Consider the following 19,911-nt stretch of genomic DNA (forward strand, 5'->3'; position numbering starts at 1 on the left):
TGCCCGGGACCCCAGCCCCATGGTCACAGCAGGCGGGGGTCTGGAGGGGGAGGCCAGCTGCAGCCCAGCCCCCACTCCGTTCCTCTCGGGCAGAGCAGTTCCTCCCAGCCCCACAGTGAAAGCGCAAGACTCCACGTGGGCAGAGAAGCCTTCTGGGACCCACCACGGACGCGCTCACCCTTCACTCACAAGGCGCTCAACAGACAAGAGGGGGTACAAAGCAGTGGGAACAAATCAAATGGCAACAAAGAAGACATGCGTGCCCACAGGACAAAACAGACAGAAAATGAAATACCCCCTCTCTGGGTAAGAAGTCCCAGGAACAAAGCACTGGCCTGCATTTTGGGAAACAAGGGCACTCGTGTGCTGCAAAGGGCAATTTGGCGATACCAAACGTTAACAAAATGAAATGCTCTGGGACTCCATAATCCGGTTTTGAGGAACGTGTTCTATTTGAGAAGGACACCTGGCCAGGAGCAGCAGCGTGTGCAGGCCTTCCCCTCAGCCCTGCTTCCCCAGAGCTCAGCGAACCAGACAGCCCAAAGGACCCACTCTGGGCCTGGATGGCCTCTGTCCATCGGTGCTGTCAGCTTCCGGGAAGTCACTGCCAGTGAAATGTTAGCTCTTCCCATGTTTATTCCAAGGGTACAACAATCAGCTGGGAAAGTAATTTAGGAAAACTAAGGGGAGGAGGCGGAGAAGGCAATGGCACCCCACTCCAGTACTCTTGCCTGGAAAATCCCATGGATGGAGGAGCCTGGGAGGCTGCAGTCCATGGGGTCGCTGAGGGTCGGACACGACTGAGCGACTTCACTTTGACTTTTCGCTTTCATGCATTGGAGAAGGAAATGGCAACCCACTCCAGTGTTCTTGCCTGGAGAATCCCTGCTGTCTATGGGGTTGCACAGAGTCGGACACGAGTGAAGTGACTTAGCAGCAGCAAGGGGAGGAGGAAGAGAAGGGCCACAAAGGCCTGGGAGGCAGACACAGGCGGCCAGAGACCAGGCAGCAGGGAAGGGAGGCCGACAAGCACACGCCGTGGCTCTGGGAGACCACACCGCAGTCAGGACAGTATCAAGGAAACAAACAGACAACCGTCCTGTTCAGGCTTCAGAAGCGGGGAGCAGGGCTCTGACCTGCTCTTGACCTGCCCGGATTCCAGGCCTGCCCGCGAGCTCAGTGAGTCAGGTGGCACTCTAGATAAGAAAAGGAGCGGGTCCTGGAATCTCTTAAGCGCCCAGAGGCCTGGCCAGCCCCTCGGGGTCTAAGAAGTCTTATGACGCACGAGGTGAAACAAACAGCCTTGAAGCGCGCACCGCGGTCATGCCCAGCTCTGTGACCCGGGACTGGAGCCCGCCAGGCTCCTCTTGTCCATGAGATTCTCCAGGCAAGAATACCAGAGTGGGTTGCAATGCCCTCCTCCAGGGGATCTTCCTGACCCAGGGATCAAACCCGCATCTTCTGCAAGCACAAGCAAGTCAGGTGGCGCCTGAGATAAGGAAGGGATGGTTCCCGGAATCTTAGGCCCGGGAGGCCTGGCCAGCCCCTCACGTCTAATAGATCTTAGAGCTGAAACAAACAGCATTTCGAAAGCTAAAGTGAAACCAGAGCTACGTTTCTGTGCACAAACTGATCACCGTATCCGTTCGTGGCCTGAGACTGTAAACAGGAAACCCCCAAACTCCAATCTGAAGATCTCCCACGGGGCAGACGCACCGCCCAGGACCCCTTCCCAGTCAGGACCCCAGCCTGCTGGAGTCTGGGTGTGGGCTGTGGGCCCAACCTGGTGAGACACGCACGGTCACTTCTCTCTGTCGTTTCTATTCTTTTCTTTTAATGACCATTTATTAAATTAAGTCAAATAACCTTCTACAAAAAATTGAAATTGTGTGTAACAAGAGGTTTGTTTTGTTGTTGAATCCTTTGACTCTAAAACTGAAGTCAAACTTTTGGTACAAGACAGGAAGGCAGCTACAGGCAGTGAGAGCGTCAGTGGGACCCTCCCCAGGCCTCTCCTGACCTGTCCCCCGGAAACCCATCTCCACGCTGGGCTCCAGCAGCATACGCTCTTCCGTCAGAACTGCTGAGGGTCGTGACCACAGGCGTGGACGGGCCACCCTGGGGACTGGGCTGGAGTAACCAACAGCTCTGTTCCACTGTCCTTCATCACCCCCTACTGCTGAATGGACAGAATTACTCACTTCTCTCTTTCCCCTGTTATCTCTCCAAACCAAGGGTGTTACTTCCTTTCTTCACATTTTCCTCCTTTTCCTTCTTTCCTAGGCCTCTGTCTAGTTGAGAACAAGGTGGGGGTGGGGGTGGGAGGGAGACTCAAGAGGAAGGGGCGCGTGTGTAATTCTGAGCCTCCCAGGTGGCACAGTGGTAAAGAGTTTGCCTGCAGGAGTGGGAGCGCCAGAAACCCGAGATCGGTCCCTGCAGTCAGGAAGGCACTCCAGCATCCACTGGGAAGCTGAGGAAGGCAGGAATCATCAAATCACACATGTACGCACGCACGCACACCCCCACCACCCCGGGGACAAGGGTTCAGTCGTCGCAGCGCACTCAGCACACTGCCACAGGACGCCTCTGGGGTGTGGGGCCGAGCCTCACCCGGGGGATGAGAGCCACAGGGGAAGGCCCTGCGGTGAGTGGGGCGTGGCGGGAAAGCGGGGGCTCCCTCGCTACCAGAAGGCCCCCAAGCCGTGCACAGGCATCACTCCAGCTGGCGCCCCCACCCCAGCTGCAGAGGGGTGTCAGAACATCTTTCCAGGGTGGAGCCGGCAGGGAAGGGACAGACACAGGTGTGCGGCCCCACAGGCCACATACTGGACAGGAAAGGGGACAAGCCCTGCGGTCCGCAGGCGCCGTGTCTCCAAGAGCTGAAACGCAGAGCCGCTGGCAGACGGGCAGCAGGTGGCGCTGCAGCTGCTGCGGCGCTGGCACGGGCCCCGCCGGGCACTCTCAGAGGACCCAGCGCAGGCAGCCTCGAGCTGAGACCGCTGCAGAGAGCGGGGCTGGCACGGGCCCGCCGGGCACTCTCAGAGGACCCAGTGCAGGCAGCCTCGAGCTGAGACCGCTGCAGAGAGCGGGGCTGGCATGGCCCCGCCGGGCACTCTCAGAGGACCCAGCGCAGGCAGCCTCGAGCTGAGACCGCTGCAGAGAGCGCGGCTGGCACGGGCCCCACCAGGCACTCTCAGAGGACCCAGCGCAGGCAGCCTCGAGCTGAGACCGCTGCAGAGAGCGGGGCTGGCACGGGCCCCGCCGGGCACTCTCAGAGGACCCAGCGCAGGCAGCCTCGAGCTGAGACCGCTGCAGAGAGCGCGGCTGGCACGGGCCCCGCCGGGCACTCTCAGAGGACCCAGCGCAGGCAGCCTCGAGCTGAGACCACTGCAGAGAGCGCGGCTGGCACGGGCCCCGCCGGGCACTCTCAGAGGACCCAGCGCAGGCAGCCTCGAGCTGAGACCGCTGCAGAGCGGGGCTGGAACGGGCCCCGCCGGGCACTCTCAGAGGACCCAGCGCAGGCAGCCTCGAGCTGAGACTGCTGCAGAGAGCGGGGCTGGCAGGCTCACTCACTGGCGCGCAGCCCACAGAAGCAAGAATTCTGGGAAGCACAGCTCAAGGAGCAGAGGAACGCCTCTCCGTCGTACCCACCAGAGTCAGTCTCAAAACCGAGGGCGCCGGCCTCCCCCAGCCTCGAGGATCTCTGTTAAAGTACTGCATGTACTTGAGGACGCATCCGCCGCCCTCTGTAACCGGCTCTATATACATCCTATCCTCAAAACCCTGGGGGACACCTGAGAGAAGGCTGACACCAGCCCACAGGACGGAGGAAACAAACCGGCTCAGGAAGCAGAGCACGGCACAGCGCACCCCCGCCGACCGCTGCGCCTGCCACCGAGTCACCAGCTGGCCCGCACGCTGCTGAGCGAGGCGGGAGACTGAGAGTGGGCGCATCACTCAAGGCACCCAGCAGGCGGGCGCGTTTCTCGCTGGCTCCCAGCTCATCACCCTCGGGACCCTGACCCTCTGACACCAGGCAGTACTCACCATAGGCTGTCCAGGGTCTGAAAATTTCACTTTTATATCCTGCAGGTGTTTCAAGATTGGCTCATCATACTCCTAATCACAAAGAGAAAAAAAGAAGGTCCTGGTGAGCGGCAGAAGACAACATACCTGTTCCCACTGAGTCACTGCTTCATCTCCCCCTAGACTCTGGATCATTAGCCCTGCAGAAATTCTGTCCTTGTCACTCCCAGGAAGCCACCCAAACGTTCACTCACCAGCAGCCCCGGGGTGGCCGCAGGGAGGGGCCGTGGGGCAGGAGCCCTGCCGGCTCTCACACCACCCACAGCTGTCAGTGCAGACGGAATCAGAAACGCCATCCGTGCAGACTGATGGTCCTCACATCCCCAGAGAGGCAGGATCAGAAGAAACGCCCGGACAAGCTACTGACCTGGGCAGCCATCCCCTCAGTGCCCCAGGCAGTCAGGATCCAGTCACTCACAGTCAAGACCACTCACAAAGCGCACCCAAGACCTGAACGATGGGCACTACAGACGCACGTCTGACTGCGGCTCTAGGCTCCACAAGTCATCATTATGCAAACGCACAAGTCCACCATGCCTGCTATTTGAGAAGAACTCAGGGAAAAAAAATCACAAGACCTGAAACCCAGAGACCACATACTAAGGAAAGGTGCTTTATTTGTAAAACAGTCACTTCTTCACCCCAGAAGTCTAAAGGATATCCTGAGGCTCATTAAGCCTGAAAACTCCAGTTTCCCTATTTTAAGTTCTTTCTACATCATAGGCAGACCTCGTTTAACACACTTCACAGATATTTTGGGTTTTGTTTTGCAAATTGAAGGCTTCTGTTAACCCTAGGTTGTCAGACAACGGTTTGCATTTTTTAGCAATAAAGTATTTTTAAATTAAGATATGTACATTTTTGTCAATGGACATGATTTTGAGCAAGTTCCGGGACATGGTGATGGACAGGGAAGCCTGGTGAGCTGCAGTTCACGGGGTCACAAAGAGTCAGACACAACTCAGTGACTGAACAACAACAAAAATGTACATTTTTTAGACATAACGCTATTGTACACTTAGCAGATTATAATATAGTGGAAACCTAATGTTTATTATTCACTGGGAAACCAAAAAATTCACATGACTCACGTTAATGTTACGTTCACGTTACTGCAGGGTGCTGGAACCAAATGCACAATGTCTCTGAGGCCAGCCTGTATAAAACCAGCAATATCAAAGGCACCTTGCAAGTCTCTGGACAAAAGGTAAGCTCAGAACAGTTCTTAAAGGCCACATCCATATGAGACATCAACTCCAAATTCCAGAAGCAGAAAGCAAGGCTCCACAGTGATGCCTGGGGCTCCCCCGGCATCCCCCCTGGGGCTCAGTCAGACCAGCAGCGCCCACGGGACTGTGCCACATGGAGAAACAACCAGGATGGCCTCCACTTCCGCAACCAGCCATGGATCAGCACCGGAGCGCGAGGACGTTCCATGGCCTAAATGGTGGTCCAAAACTAAGGGCCAGCAGTAGAAGCTACTCGAGGGCCGATTTAAAGCTGCTCCCCACAAGCTTCAGTCATAAAGACACATCAGAATCTCCCGAGCCTCTACAAGCACCTCACACCCTCACTGACTGGGGGTGGGAAGCACTGATGCCGCGACTTCGCTTTAAAACTTGCCCAGGAGACTCTAACAGTCAGTGAGAATCTGGTTCTAGCATGTACTGCTCAAGTTTCTCAATAAATCTCTGGCTCACGGCACTCTTTCAAAAGCACGATCCAGTATTCTTTCTCCCTTTTCTCTTTTTGGACCACACTACTCGGATTATAGGATCTCAGTTACCAACCAGGAGTCAAACCTGGGCCCGGCAGTGAAAGCACAAGGCCCTAACCACTGGGCCGCTAGGAACCCCTAACGGTCTGCTGTTCTTGAAGCACAGCTTTCCCTATGGAAGCGAAGCTCGGATAAGAACACATAGGCTTGTGCTCCTGCCTGGAGAAGTTCTTTCAGTGTTTGTTCTAAAGCTGGTTTGGTGCGGCTGACTCTTCTTAACTTTCGCTTGTCTGCACAGCCTTTCGTGTATGCACCTCCACTGACCGTATCACTCTGCTTGACCCCCCAAATTATGAATGATTATTTTTTATTGTTAGGTTAATCATGCTCCCATTATGGCAGGCAATTGTAATTAGTTTTAATTTTTTGTCTGGCTATTGATTGTGAAAACTGATAAGCATCTTTCGCTTTTGTGATTTTGTAACTATTACTCATTTAATATCATTGTATCATGACTGGTCAACAGAAAAACAACAGAATCCTGTATCACCAAGACTACCATTTAATAGAAAAGCCTGCTGCTGCTGCTGCTAAGTCACTTCAGTCGTGTCCGACTCTGTGTGACCCCGTAGACGTCAATCCACCAGGCTCTCCTGCCCCTGGGATTCTCCAGGCAAGAACACTGGAGTGGGTTGCCATTTCCTTCTCCAATGCATGAAAGTGAAAAGTCAAAGTGAAGTCGCTCAGTTGTGTCCGACTCTTAGCGACCCCATGGACTGCAGCCCACCAGGCTCCTCCATCCATGGGATTTTCCAGGCAAGAGTACTAGAGTGGGGTGCCATTGCCTTCTCCGAGAAAAGCCTGCAATCACCTGTAAAAACCTGTAAACAAGATGTATATCAGAATAATCTTGGAATTTTTGAAAAATACAAATGCCCAGGTATTGCTTTTATTCTCCAAAGCCACAGCTGCGCTTCTGCTGAGCAGCCATGCTCAGAGACAACTGGACTGTCTGACCCTTTATCACGTCTGCTTCACGCTCAGTGCTCCCATTTCATTTGTTTTCCCATTTCTCCATCTCTTTTTTTTTTTTGATATTCTTTCTCAAGTCTTTATCAAGTATAGGAGAAAAGCTTTTGTATACATATATATAATAACATGGATAATACATATTTTAGAAAACTTACAAATTCTTGCCTGCTAGAAAAATTTATGACATTTTGCTTCCACTTGTTTGAGTTAGTCTGAGTAGAATGCTGCTGCTGCTGCTAAGTCACTTCAGTCGTGTCCGACTCTGTGCGACCCCATAGATGGCAGCCCACCAGGCTCCCCCGTCCCTGGGATTCTCCAGGCAAGAACACTGGAGTGGGTTGCCATTCCCTTCTCCATGCATGAAAGTGAAAAGTCAAAGTGAAGTCGCTCAGTCGTGTCCGACTCAGCGACCCCATGGACTGCAGCCCACCAGGCTCCTCCATCCATGGGATTTTCCAGGCAAGAGTACTGGAGTGGGGTGCCATTGCGTTCTAATTTAAAAAAAAAAACAGATATGCAACAAGCAACAAAGGTTTACTGTACGCCACAGGGGCTACAGCCATCACCTTATAATACCTGTAAGGGAAAGTCTGTATATGCGTCACTGAGTCACCAGGCTATGTACATGAAACACCGTAAGGCAGCTGTACTTCTACAAAACGTATATATTAAGAGAGAACGAACACAGGCTACTCTAATACGCTGAAACATCCCCAGCCCGGATGGAGCGCAGGAGCAGACTCCTGCCACGCCTTCTCAGGCTCCGGCGCCCAGACACGCGTCCGACGAGGCAGGCGGAGGCGGCGACACAGCGCGTTTCGGAACCGCAACAACCGCCGCCCTGGAATCGCGCAGGAGCTGCAGCAGCGAGGGCCGTCTGCACGCCCGCCACGGCCACGCTCTCCGATGTGAAAGCACTGTGCCGACCCACCCGACCAAATGCAGAGCCCACCCTCTCTGTGGACTTCTGAGCAGTACTAATTTCTGAATTCTGGAAACTCATCTCAGGGAATGTCACGTTTGTTACCTTTTAAGTGGTTCACCATTTCACTATAGAAAGGTCCATAAAGCAAGACAAAGAGAGCTTGGCCATTGCCATTGAAAAAAAAAAAAAGAAAAAAAGCCTTTTTCAAGGAAAATTATTAGAAGAACAACAGCAACTTGTTAAATATTGTACAATTAGCAAAACTGCACGACAGGCCATTTCAGATTTCAGAAATCGATCAAAAGCCACAACTCAGTCAGCGTGTGCCTGCGTGTCACCGTGCACAGACGTGTGTGTGCACACACTGGGCCCCTCAGCACCAGCGCTTCCACCCGGGCCCACGCCCGCGCCCCCACACCTCTCTCGTGTCCACATCTTGTGAGTGAGCGGGGAAGGCTTGGGAATCTGCTTACTCTCTTCCTGGGGCGAGGCTGCAACCAGCAGCACCGCTGCCTCGGGCTCGGCAGAGGCTCCGAGAGGTGGGCCTTCCCAGGGGACCAGGGCACGAGGGCGTCGGGGGCCCCGCTGACTCCTCCGCCAAGCAACGGCCACACGAGAGGCCTTTCCACCGCTGCGCACCTGCCGCGAGCTCACAGCCAGCTCGCCTGCCCAAGGGGGAGGTGCCATGAGCCCACCTGCACCAGCTCGCTCAGCATGTCCACGTTTCTGAAAATGGTGAACCAGAACTCCGGAATGCCTCTGGGGGCAGGCTCTTCTGCTGCTGCTGCTGCTTCTTTTTCTGCTATGACTGCTTTATTTTTCATATCTCCCTACAAAAGAAAGATGCAAAATAGAATACTTATTATGAAGCAACAAGTTTACAGATTTTGCAGTGGCTTATTTAATACAGAATATAGTTTCAGAATCCCATTAAAACCTCTATCAAACTCCTTGTCTTTGAATCTGCATCTCCAGGACCACTGTGCCATCACACACTCAAATGTCTCCGAGAAACAAAGCCTTTCAGGCATCCATATCTGGATGTAATTCCTCCGTGTAATTCTAAACCACGGGGAGCAGAGCTGGGGACTGGCGCAGGCCCCCAGCGGGGAGAGGCCGCCTAGCGCTGGCTCGCCATCCACCCGGGACAATCACCAGCAGAGGACACTCCAGGACCTCCACAACAGAAATGCCCAGCACGCTGCTCACCCAAGCTGCAGGGGTGTAGGGACAGAGGCAGCGTGCGAACAGCAGGGTGGTGAGAGGACGGTGCTGTGCCCGGGGGGAAGGGCGTCTTTCTGTGTCACAGCCCTGATGCGTGCTTCTCAGGGGCAGGGACGACGGGGGTCTTCAAGCTAGCAGAGGCGGATTCTCCTCCCAGAGTGAAGACCTGATGCACAGCTATCCACAGCACAGCTTCAGCTACACCAGACTTGACATGTTTGTAAATGATCAAAAAGACACACGGCGACCGAAAATAACATAAAAAACCTCTCTCAACGTTTACACTGTGGGATAGAAAGACGACTTCCAAATGTGCTATCGGGCGACAGAGCTCACCGGGTCGTGCTGGGGCTCCCACAGCACTGGACTGGCGCCCGTCACCAGCCCCAGGAGAAGGCTGCCAGCAGGGGGGTCAGAGCACGTGGCCTGAGCAGCATCTTCCAGCGTCCAGCGGTGAGAGGCACCAGGGCCGCTTCGCCAGCACTGAGTTCCTGTGAGCTCTGCCCTCCGCAGCCCTGCCTCCAGGACCTGCCCTCCCGGGCGCGCTGTGCTCTGCCCTCGTGGGTCTCTGCCTCCTTCACCTCCCCAACGGTCTGCACTACACACAGGTGCCCGACGGCCAAGAAGGGGGACCGTGTCTGGTAACTGCCAGAGCCAGTCAGACGCCAGACTTGCAAGCCACCCTGTTTCACCGTCCTGAAGACACCTAAACACTCAACCTAAGGGTGAAGCCACGCCTACTGTTAGGAGCGCTCCTCTGCGTAGAGGAAAACCATCTTTTTTTTTACCCATCCCCCACCGCACTGACAGCTTGGGATCTCAGTTCCCCAGACCAGGACTGGAGCCGGGCCGTGGCGGAGCGAGCAGCAGGCCCTAAGCCCAGACCGCCGCCCAGGGCGTGCGGTGTGCAGCAGCGCTGACACAGAACGCCAGCGGCGCCGCCAGGAAGACACTTACAGCCAGCTTGTCCTCCTCCTCGGTCTCACTGTGCCACTCCGACTCTGCGTCTGTGGGCTCCACGTCACCAGTGATGAATTCCCTTCTCTAAGAGTAAAAAACAAGATCTTACAGTTATTCAGAAACTCGAGAGTCAAGACAATGAACCTGTAAATAATGTGAATGAAAAGACTGAAAACTAGATGCCTTTATAGCTTGTTTTGGAGAGGGCGATGGCACCCCACTCCAGTGTTCTTGCCTGGAGAATCCCAGGGACGGGGGCGCCTGATGGGCTGCCGTCTATGGGCTCACACAGAGTCGGACACGACTGAAGTGACTTAGCATACCATAGCATAGCATAGCTTGTTTTAAGATGCTAAGTTTTGAGGCTTAAAGTCAGACATTCAGTGATCCCTGGGTATTTCTGGATGTCTTTCCAGGAGAAAGATCTGAAACTCACTAACAGCACCTGACCTTGTCGAAGAGAGGCTGGTACAAGGCTGCGTACTTCCTCTCCAGGTCATGAACTTCTTCATAGAACTTGGCTTCTATATGCGCACATTTCACCTGGAGCTGCTTCAATGCGTTGATTCTTCTTTTTACTGCTTTAGGTAAACTAGAGAGGGGAAAAGAAATCCAGATGAATGCGAAGTACTTATTTTTTTTTTTTTTTACTACAACAATATTAACATAGAATTAACATCCCCACCATGAAACACAGCTTCTAAAAATCATTAAGAACAAACACCCACCCCCACCAAGAGCAGGGTGGTGGGAGAAGAGGAAGCTGAAAAGATAATTCACAAAAAATACTGGACTGACCAAAAAGTTCCATTGTTTTTTCAGTTCAGTTCAGTCGCTCAGTCATGTCCAACTCTTTGGGACCCCATGAATCGCAGCACGCCAGGCCTCCCTGTCCATCACCAACTCCTGAAATTCACTCAGACTCACATCCATCGAGTCAGTGATGCCATCCAGCCATCTCATCCTCTGTCGTCCCCTTCTCCTCCTGCCCCCAATCCCTCCCAGCATCAGAGTCTTTTCCAATGAGTCAACTCTTCGCATGAGGTGGCCAAAGTACTGGAGTTTCAGCTTCAGCATCAGTCCTTCCAAAGAATACCCAGGATTGATCTCCTTCAGAATGGACTGGTTGGATCTCCTTGCAGTCCAAGGGACTCTCAAGAGTCTTCTCCAACACCACAGTTCAAAAGCATCTATTCTTCGGCACTCAGCTTTCTTCACAGTCCAACTCTCACATCCATACATGACCACAGGAAAAACCATAGCCTTGACTAGACGAACCTTTGTTGGCAAAGTAATGTCTCTGCTTTTGAATATGCTATCTAGGCTGGTCATAACTTTCCTTCCAAGGAGTAAGCGTCTTTTAATTTCATGGCTGCAATCACCATCTGCAGTGATTCTGGAGCCTAGAAAAATAAAGTCTGACACTGTTTCCACTGTTTCCCCATGTATTTCCCATGAAGTGATGGGACCAGATGCCATGATCTTCGTTTTCTGAATGTTGAGTTTTAAGCCAACTTCTTCACTCTCCTCTTGCACTTTCATCAAGAGGCTTCTTAGTTCCTCTTCGCTTTTTGCCCTAAGGGTGGTGTCATCTGCATATCTGAGGTGATTGATATTTCTCCCGGCAATCTTGATTCCAGCTTGTGTTTCTTCCAGCCCAGCGTTTCTCATGATGTACTCTGCATATAAGGTAAATAAGCAGGGTGACAACATACAGCCTTGACGTACTCCTTTTCCTATTTGGAACCAGTCTGTTATTCCATGTCCAGTTCTAACTGTTGCTTTTTAAGTATATATAAAAGCCATTTTTCATTTTCATCAAAAATTTCATTGAACAACATATTCAGTGTTTTGTTCTGCTACCTTCTGCCATTTTTTAGGCAACCTCCTAACTCCATTTATTTATTCACTGGCTCTGCTGCCCCTCTGTTGCTGCACTGAATCTTCTCTGGCTGGCGAGCAGGTGCTGCTCTCTAGTTGGCCCCTCAGGTCAGGGGCTCCTATTGCTGAGTGCAGGCTTCAGCAGTTGCAGCGTCAGGACTCAGGAGTCGAGGCTCCTGGGCTCTGGAGCACAGGCTTGAGAGCTGGGTCATGTGGGCTTAGCTGCTCCGCGGCGTGTGGGATCTTCCCGGATCAGGGATCAAACCCATATCTCCTGCTTTGGCAGGCGGATTCTTTATGACTGTGCCACCAGGGAAGCTGCTTTTTATCTTTTTGAGCCAAAAGAACTGTTACAAGTGCCTTTTACAGTATTCCAGGGAAGTGAAATTTTTTTCCATTAAAAGAATTTTGTAAAGACCAAAATAAGTGGAAATTGGAAGGTGCAAGGTCTGGTGAACACAGCGGATGAACCAGAACTTCCAAGCTGAGCCTTTGCCTGGTCATCAAAGAAACACATGGTCTTACATTATCCTGACGAAGGAGCACGTGCTCGCTGTTGACTAATCCTGGACACTGTCGGTCGAGTGCTGCTTTCAGCTGGTCTAACCGGGAGAAGGCAATGGCAACCCACTCCAGTGTTCCTGCCTGGAGAATTCCAGGGGTGGGGGAGCCTGGTGGGCTGCCGTCTATGGGGTTGGACACGACTGAAGCGACTTAGCAGCAGCAGCAACTGGGAGCAGTACTTGTTGGAATTAATTGCTTGGTTTTCCAGAAGGAGCTCGTAACACAGGACTCCTTTCCAATCCTCCATATACACTATATCACCTTCTCTGGGTGAAGACTGGTCTGTGGTGTGGCTGGTGAGGGTTCATTTCACTTGCCCTATGATCTCTTCCATTCCACATTCTTGTACAGTATCCACTTTTCATCGCCCGTCACAATTTATTTTAAAAACAAAACGTTCTCATCACATTTAAGTAGAGTAAGGCAAAAGTGTTAGTCGCTCAGTCGTGCCCAACTCTTTGCAACCCCATGGATTGCAGCCCACCAGGCTCCTCTGTCCATGAGATTTTCCAGGCAAGGATACTGAAGTGGGTTGCCATTTTCTTCTCCAGGGGATCTTCCCAATCTAGGGATCAAACCCAGGTCTCCTGTACTGCAGGCAGATTCTTTACTGACTGAGCTACAAGGGAAGCCCATTTAGTTTAAGTAGAGAATCACATGTAAAAACACGGTCGAGGTTTTTTTCACTTAACTTAGGTGGAGCCTAAATATCAAAGTGATTAACGTAACCAACTTGTGCCAATGACTGTCAGTGCTTGATGTGGGCACTCGGACACAGGCTGCCTCCCACGGACGGTAACGCTGCCTGCCATCAGTTAATGTCTCAATTTGATCACCATCAATTTCAACTGGTCTACCCGACCTCGGAGCGTCACCCAGCAAGAAACCTCAGCATGAAACCGCTTTTGATACTTTGATCAGTCACAGCACCCTCTCCATATACTGCACAAATCTTTTTTTGTCTCTGACAAACAACGTTCAAACTACCACACAAATGCACTCATCTCAAATGCTAGCAAAGTAATGCTCAAAATTCTCCAAGTCAGGCTTCAACAGTACATGAACCAAGAACTTCCAGATGTTCAAGCTGGATTTAGAAAAGGCAGAAGAACCAGAGATCAAACTACCAACATCTGCTAGATCCGTGAAAAACCAAGAGAGTTCCAGAAAAACATCTACTTCTGCTTAATTGACTACGCCCAAGCCTTTGACTGTGTGGATCACAACAAACTGGAAAATTGTTGAAGAGATGGTAATACCAGTCCACTTGACCTGCCTCCTGAGAAATCTGTATGCAGGTCAAAAAGCAACAGTTAGAACCAGACAAAGAACAACGGATTGGTTCCAAACTGGGAAAGGAGTATGTCAAGGCCATATATTGTCACCCTGCTTATTTAACTTATATGCCGAGTACATCATGTGAAATTCCGGCCTGGATGAATCTCAAGCTGGAATCAAGATTGCCGGGAGAAATATCAATAACCTCAGATATGCAGATGACACCACCCTTGTGGCAGAAATCGAAGAGGAACTAAAGAGCCTCTTGATGAAGGTGAAAGAGAAGAGTGAAAAAGCTGCCTTAAAACTCAATATTCAAAAACTAAGATCATGGCAACTGGTCCCATCACTTCATAGCAAACAGATGGGGAAACAACGGAAACAGTCACAGACTTTTTTTTCTTGGGCTCCAAAATCATTGTGGACGGTGATGTAGCCATGAAATTAAAAGACGCTTGCTCTTTGGAAGGAAACCTATGACAAGTATTAAAAAGTGGAGACATTACTTTGCTCACAAAGGTCCACCTAGTCAAAGCTATGGTTTTTCCAGCAGTCATGTACGCATGTGAGAGCTGGACCATAAAGAAGGCTGAGCACCAAAGAATTGATGCTTTTGAACTGTGGTGTTGGAGAAGACTCTTGAGAGTCCCTTGGACTGCAAGGAGATCAAACTAGTCAATCCTAAAGGAAATCAACCCTGAATATTCATTGAAAGGACTGATGCTGAAGTTGAAGCTCCAATGCTTAGGCGAGCTGATGTAAGAACCAACTCACTAGAAAAGACTTTGATGCTGGAAAAGACTGAAGGCAGGAAGAGAAGAGGGCGACAGAGGATGAGACGGCTGGATGGCATCACCGACTTGACGGACGTGAGTTTGAGCAAGCTCCGGGAGATGGTGAAGGTCATAGAAACCTGGAGTGCTGCAGTCCGGGGGCTGAAAAGAGTCAGACACAGCTGAGCAACTGGACAACAACCATCACTTCCAGAACCATCTTACAGGAAGAAGTCGAACTTTCTTTTGCCAACCTAACACAAATAATCAAACACGGCAGAAAGGCCCAATCTCACAAAATATCCAAAAGAATTTAAATTTAAAAGAATTGCTGTCTTGGACTTCCCTGATGGTTCAGTGGTTAGGACCCTACCTTCCGATACTGGGGACACAGGTTCGGTCCCTGGTCTGGGAAGGTCCCACATGCCGCTGGCCCTAGTCCATGTGCCCGCAGCTACTGAACCCGTGCTCCTGAGCAAGACAAGCCCCGCTGCCCACAACTCGAGGAAGCCTGCACACGGCTGAAGATAGACTAACAACAAAATGGAAAGTAAAACAAAACAAAACTGCTATCTTTTATCGAATTGGCAATTAAAAAAAAATTCCCAGGTTTGATGAAGCTGAGGGCAGAGGCCCTCTTACTGACCCATCTTTCTTAAGGGCAAATGAGAACCTTGAAAATATCCTTTGTCTCAACTTCTCAGAATTTAGTCTACGAAAACAACCAAATATTTATGGACTGGATGACTGCTGATGTAAAAGTTAAAGACTGGGAACAGGGACAAGATGAACAGGATTAAAACAGGGCCGGTGTACAACGTGTTCCCAAAGAATCAGTGCTCCTACCAGCACAGCAAAGGAGAAACCAGAGACAACAGGCGTGCCGCCCCAGAGCCAGAGCGCGACGGGCTCCTCAGCCCTTCGGCACTCTTTACCTTCTAAAGAGTAGTTTCATTTGGGTGCCTTTCTTTTATAAATCATAAGAGGAGGAAAAAAAATGTTAAATCCATCAAAATTATGTATTTAACCCAAAGCCCTTAGTCACAACCTGGAAAAAAACAGCAGACTCCTCCTGGGCCCTTCAAAGATGCACACAGCCCCCTGCTGAGGACCTGGGTCCCGCCCAGAGTCCTCCTCCAGAGGCAGGGCAGGCATCAGTCTAAGAGGACACAGCGCCCACAGCTCTCAACACGGCACTGCTCAGAAGGTGCGGCCGTCCAGGGGGCCGGGACCGTGGCCGTCAAAATCCACTCAAGTCCCTTATGTATAAAAGGGCAGCGTGTGCACACATATAACCTCAGCACGTCCTTCCATAAACTGTAAATACAACGTGAATGCTGTGTAAATAGTTCTCCTTTCTGCAACTTTCTGGAAAAATTCTGTCCCCCAATGTTTGATCCTCCATTGGCTGACTCTGCAGATGCGGACGGCCTAGCGTCCTGGGACTGCCTCGGTCACAGAGGCCCCGTCCTGGGACAACCAGGCAAGTGCAGCGTGGACAGCGGTGCTGCACCCCAGGCTCCCAACCACAGAAACCGAGCAAGACGCCCGGAGAAGGCAGGGCAGGGATTTATGGCACGGAACACATCAACACCTGCGCTTCTCTTCTACACTAATTATGCAACTTAGAAGTTAACTTCGTACTTTTCAAATCTACTTAATGGAGTAAGAACAACAGGGGGCTCAAGCCAACTGGACTCGACACCGTTCCCAGCTGGCCTCCACACAGTGGCAGCAACTGCGCAGCCTTGTCCCCACGAAGGCACGTCACACACGGCATGCCACGCGGGACTAGCTCCACCCCACGGGCCTCCTGCCGCTCCCATCTCCTCTCAGCCAGCGCCCCCCACGAGCCCAGGGTCTGCAGCGGGAAAGGAGAAACCAACATTCTCGCTTGTTTCCCCGGCTCACCCCCAGGTCACCGCCTACCATCACACACACTCCGATCCAGTCTGCAGGCCCTCACAGAGCCCCTCCCTCGAGCTCATCTCCCGGAACACCCTCTCTCTGGGCAGAGCAGACCTCCAGCGCGCCCTGCCTGTGACATCACCCCGTTCTGTGCGGGGGCGCCTGTGGAGACGGTGGACACACTGAGGCCCAGCCCTGCCCTGCGAAGGCCATCCAAAGGCCCAAGTGCGGGCGTCCTCACACGCCCGAGACAGGGCTTGCCCAAGTGAGCAAGCCTGGCGCCACAGGCTGGCGGGGCCGCGCAGGCAGCACGGGCTCCCTGGGCCCCCCTCCGGCCCTTCCTGCACAGGTGAAGTCCTCTTGAGGCCCCAGGACGGCCCAGGGAGCCCGACCCGCCACACCGCCCTCAGCACAGGCCCGCGTCCTCTGCCAGGCTTTAACCCGCGCTCATCTCTGGAGCCCCAGGGCCTGCTCTCGCAGCAGGCAAGGTCTACTGAACGAAAGCATACTTATTGTTAATCTTAAGAACCCAGAGTTTTCTTTCTTTGTTTCTTAAACTTGCATCAAGTCTCGTTCAGGGCATACTTACGTCTCGATGTAGCTTGAAGGAGTGTGGGAGACATTGTCAAGTCGTTCCTGCAAAGCTGCCAAAACTTGAGGATTCTGCATTACCTGATCTGTGAGCTTTTCTGTTAAGAGTTAAAAAAAAAAGACAAAGCCAAAAAAACATAACATACACCCACCACACAACAGTCAACAGTAAAAAACATTTTTTTCAAAAATACTTATTTTTTTGGAGAAGGAAATGGCTACCCACTCCAGTATTCCTGCCTGGGAAATCCCATGGACAGAAGAGCCTGGCAGGTTACAGTCCATGGGGTCACAACTGAGCAACTAAACAACAAAATACTACAGTACACAGAACTGTGACAAAGTGAAAAGTGTCAACAACACTTATTTTTAAAGGCATAATCTACGTCAGTCACTCAAGCGGACGGTTATGAATGTACACAGGGCGCCCGAGGGTCCTGCCCCTCACCTGAGCGGTAGAAGCCCCCACCTCCCAGCGAGGACACGGTCACCAGTCACACACACGCTGTGCTGACCCCCAGTGAACAGAGGACCCTGAGGGCCATCAGCCGTCCCGGAAACCGGCACAGCCCTGGCTCACAACACACGCTCTGCCCTGAACTGACCAGCCCTCAGCGACATTACAGAAACCCAGAGTCCACGTCCTCACCTGACTCGAGAGGAAGCACAGACCCAGAGCACTGCCCACCCTTCTGTAAGATGGTGACGAGAGCAAGCTGAATACAACAGCAGGCACTCTCTTTTAACATTTAACTACAAGGACAGTGGTAACGTGAAGCACTGTGCATGCATATAACGTGGATGTGACTGTGTGTCTGTAGAACCGTACACACGCACAGCACGTAAATACTGAACACACAGATGCGCAGCTGGGCTCCAGCCGCCGAAAGGCCTATAAACCAACAGCACGTATGTTCTGGTTTCTAAATCTCTGTCCCCAGTAAAAGACACAGGGCTCCTGGCATAAATGTGGACTTCAGGTCTGGGGCAAGGAAAGCTCAAGAGACAATGGAACATCCTCTGTGCCACAAAGGCAGAGAGGACCCAAAACGGATGGAGACGAAGCAAAGGGGCACGGAGGCGAGCTCTAAGGGGCCTCCACAGGCCACACGGGACAACCTGCAGCCCAAAAAGAATAACGATGGCAAATAATAAAACACCGAACAAAAAGCAAACCCGTGAGTCTACATAATGTTAGAAAGGGACAACGGGAAGTGCTTCTTTAACGGATGTTATTTGTCAGTTAGACTGACAGAAGCAGGAAAACACCCTCTGCTGCCCAAGGTCATCCCCGATCCAGCTAGGAGCATCAGTGCTGCCCGAATCCCCGTGCGAGCGTCTCAGGGAAGACAAGAGGCCCACAGAACGCGGTGTCTGACAGTTGCTGACTACAAGGTCCCTGTCAGTGGAGAGACTGGCGGACGCAGGCCTCCCCCGTCAGCCTGAGGCGCCTGCTGGTCACCTGACTTTTGCCGGGTCTGAATGAAGCGCTGGCCTTCATTTTAATCATTCTAACTCCGCTAAAGCCTCTGAAGTACAGTAACCCAGAACTTGAATTCCTTGTTCTATTTTACTAAAAGGTTCAAGAGTAGGAGCCCCCGCTCTGCATGCAAGTTCCCCAGAGGCTCACCCTCCCACACGCAGCACTAACCTGTATTACTTGCATTTTTAGCAGCTTCCAAGGAATCTGAAGGAACCCCATCTGAAAAACTAAGATCATATATTTAAAGGTATTAGTCTCCACAAAATTTCAAGACAGACGACACAGGCCATCTTTCTTATCTAACAAGACCCGTCAGCTGGAGCACCTGGCGACACTTGTCCCCGGCTCGCCACCTCAAGCGTGCACTGCCGCACGTGGAGCCCGCTCTGCCTTACCTGTTATCTGCCATCTGGATGTCTCTATCTCCTACAAATGAAAAAAGAATGAACATTACTAAACATTCACAAACACAAGCATTTCAGATGGTTCTTCTAACAGTGACTTTCTGAGATGAGCATGAGGACCTCCCAAGGAGGGAACGCTCTGGGGCGCTGGGCATGTGCCAGACCTTGAATGGGGTACTTGTTACCTGGATACATACACTTGTCAAAACTCATCAAATTATACAAACTATATGCATTTCAGTGCAAGCACATTTCACTCATAAAACATTTCTCTTGTTCGCACTAAAATGACCAGATTTTGGAATAATGACAATTAATCAATTTTAACTTGTGTTTATAACAAGTTTTAGAAACAGGAACACTTATTTATGGTAGGCCAATTATTTCAGAGTAATTCAAAGCATTTACTGGTGTTCATATTGTTTTTAAACTGTAACTCACATGATGAGTTTAAAATTTTGTTTATTACGTATGGTCTTTTTTTTTTTCCTGGCAAGGCACATCTATTTTGGATGGTCTTTTAATACTCAGAACCACTCTGTAAAATAGATACTACCGCTATGGGCATAAAAAGGCTGAGGAACTTCCTCCATCACAAAACTGAAACCATCTGGGACTGAATCTACGACTTGTACACTGAAGATGCAGTGCTTGTGTGAAAACACCACGTAACACACTCAGGATGATCCCACTCTCACAAGAGACGTAAAGAAAAGACCAGCTCCACATCAGGGGACTGTCTACCCATAAAAGGCGGGTTCTAAGACATTTCCTCCTTAGAGATCTTGATAGTAACCCTATCCAAATGCACAGGTAAAAGGAGTTGGGCTTGGTGATCAACCTTCTTAGTCCTACGTTTAGCAACCCCCCCACCCACCCCGGGGCTCCGAGGAGCATTTTCAGGCTGATAGCTGGTGGATGTCTCCTTTCTGGGCATCTGAACAAAGCAGAAACCCCTTAATCAGTGCCCTGGGGTCAAAGAGAATAACAACCCTTCCTAGTTAGGAAAAATAGCTCCAATTGGAATTTATGAGCTACAACTATTTTAACTGCATCTTGTTTCAAAATAAAACATGCTAACTATT

The 19,911-nt window shown here is 51.3% G+C and overlaps 1 protein-coding gene across 3 annotated transcripts in view; it reads right to left on the reverse strand.

The window, feature by feature from the left end:
• The window catches only part of NAP1L4 (nucleosome assembly protein 1 like 4), a 50,609-nt gene that overhangs the window by 12,711 nt on the left and 17,987 nt on the right, over positions 1–19,911 (reverse strand). For all 3 annotated transcript variants that reach the window (XM_055580548.1, XM_055580547.1, XM_055580549.1), the window contains exons 2-8: positions 18,818–18,848; positions 18,591–18,649; positions 16,938–17,037; positions 10,395–10,536; positions 9,942–10,028; positions 8,456–8,590; positions 4,048–4,119 (exon numbers count right to left, since the gene is read on the reverse strand). In XM_055580548.1, coding sequence (XP_055436523.1) covers positions 4,048–4,119; positions 8,456–8,590; positions 9,942–10,028; positions 10,395–10,536; positions 16,938–17,037; positions 18,591–18,649; positions 18,818–18,848 — 626 coding nt within the window. The remainder of the gene's footprint in view (positions 1–4,047; positions 4,120–8,455; positions 8,591–9,941; positions 10,029–10,394; positions 10,537–16,937; positions 17,038–18,590; positions 18,650–18,817; positions 18,849–19,911) is intronic.

Source organism: Bubalus kerabau, chromosome 5 (assembly GCF_029407905.1).
Source record: "Bubalus kerabau isolate K-KA32 ecotype Philippines breed swamp buffalo chromosome 5, PCC_UOA_SB_1v2, whole genome shotgun sequence".
Classification (NCBI taxonomy): domain Eukaryota; kingdom Metazoa; phylum Chordata; class Mammalia; order Artiodactyla; family Bovidae; genus Bubalus; species Bubalus kerabau.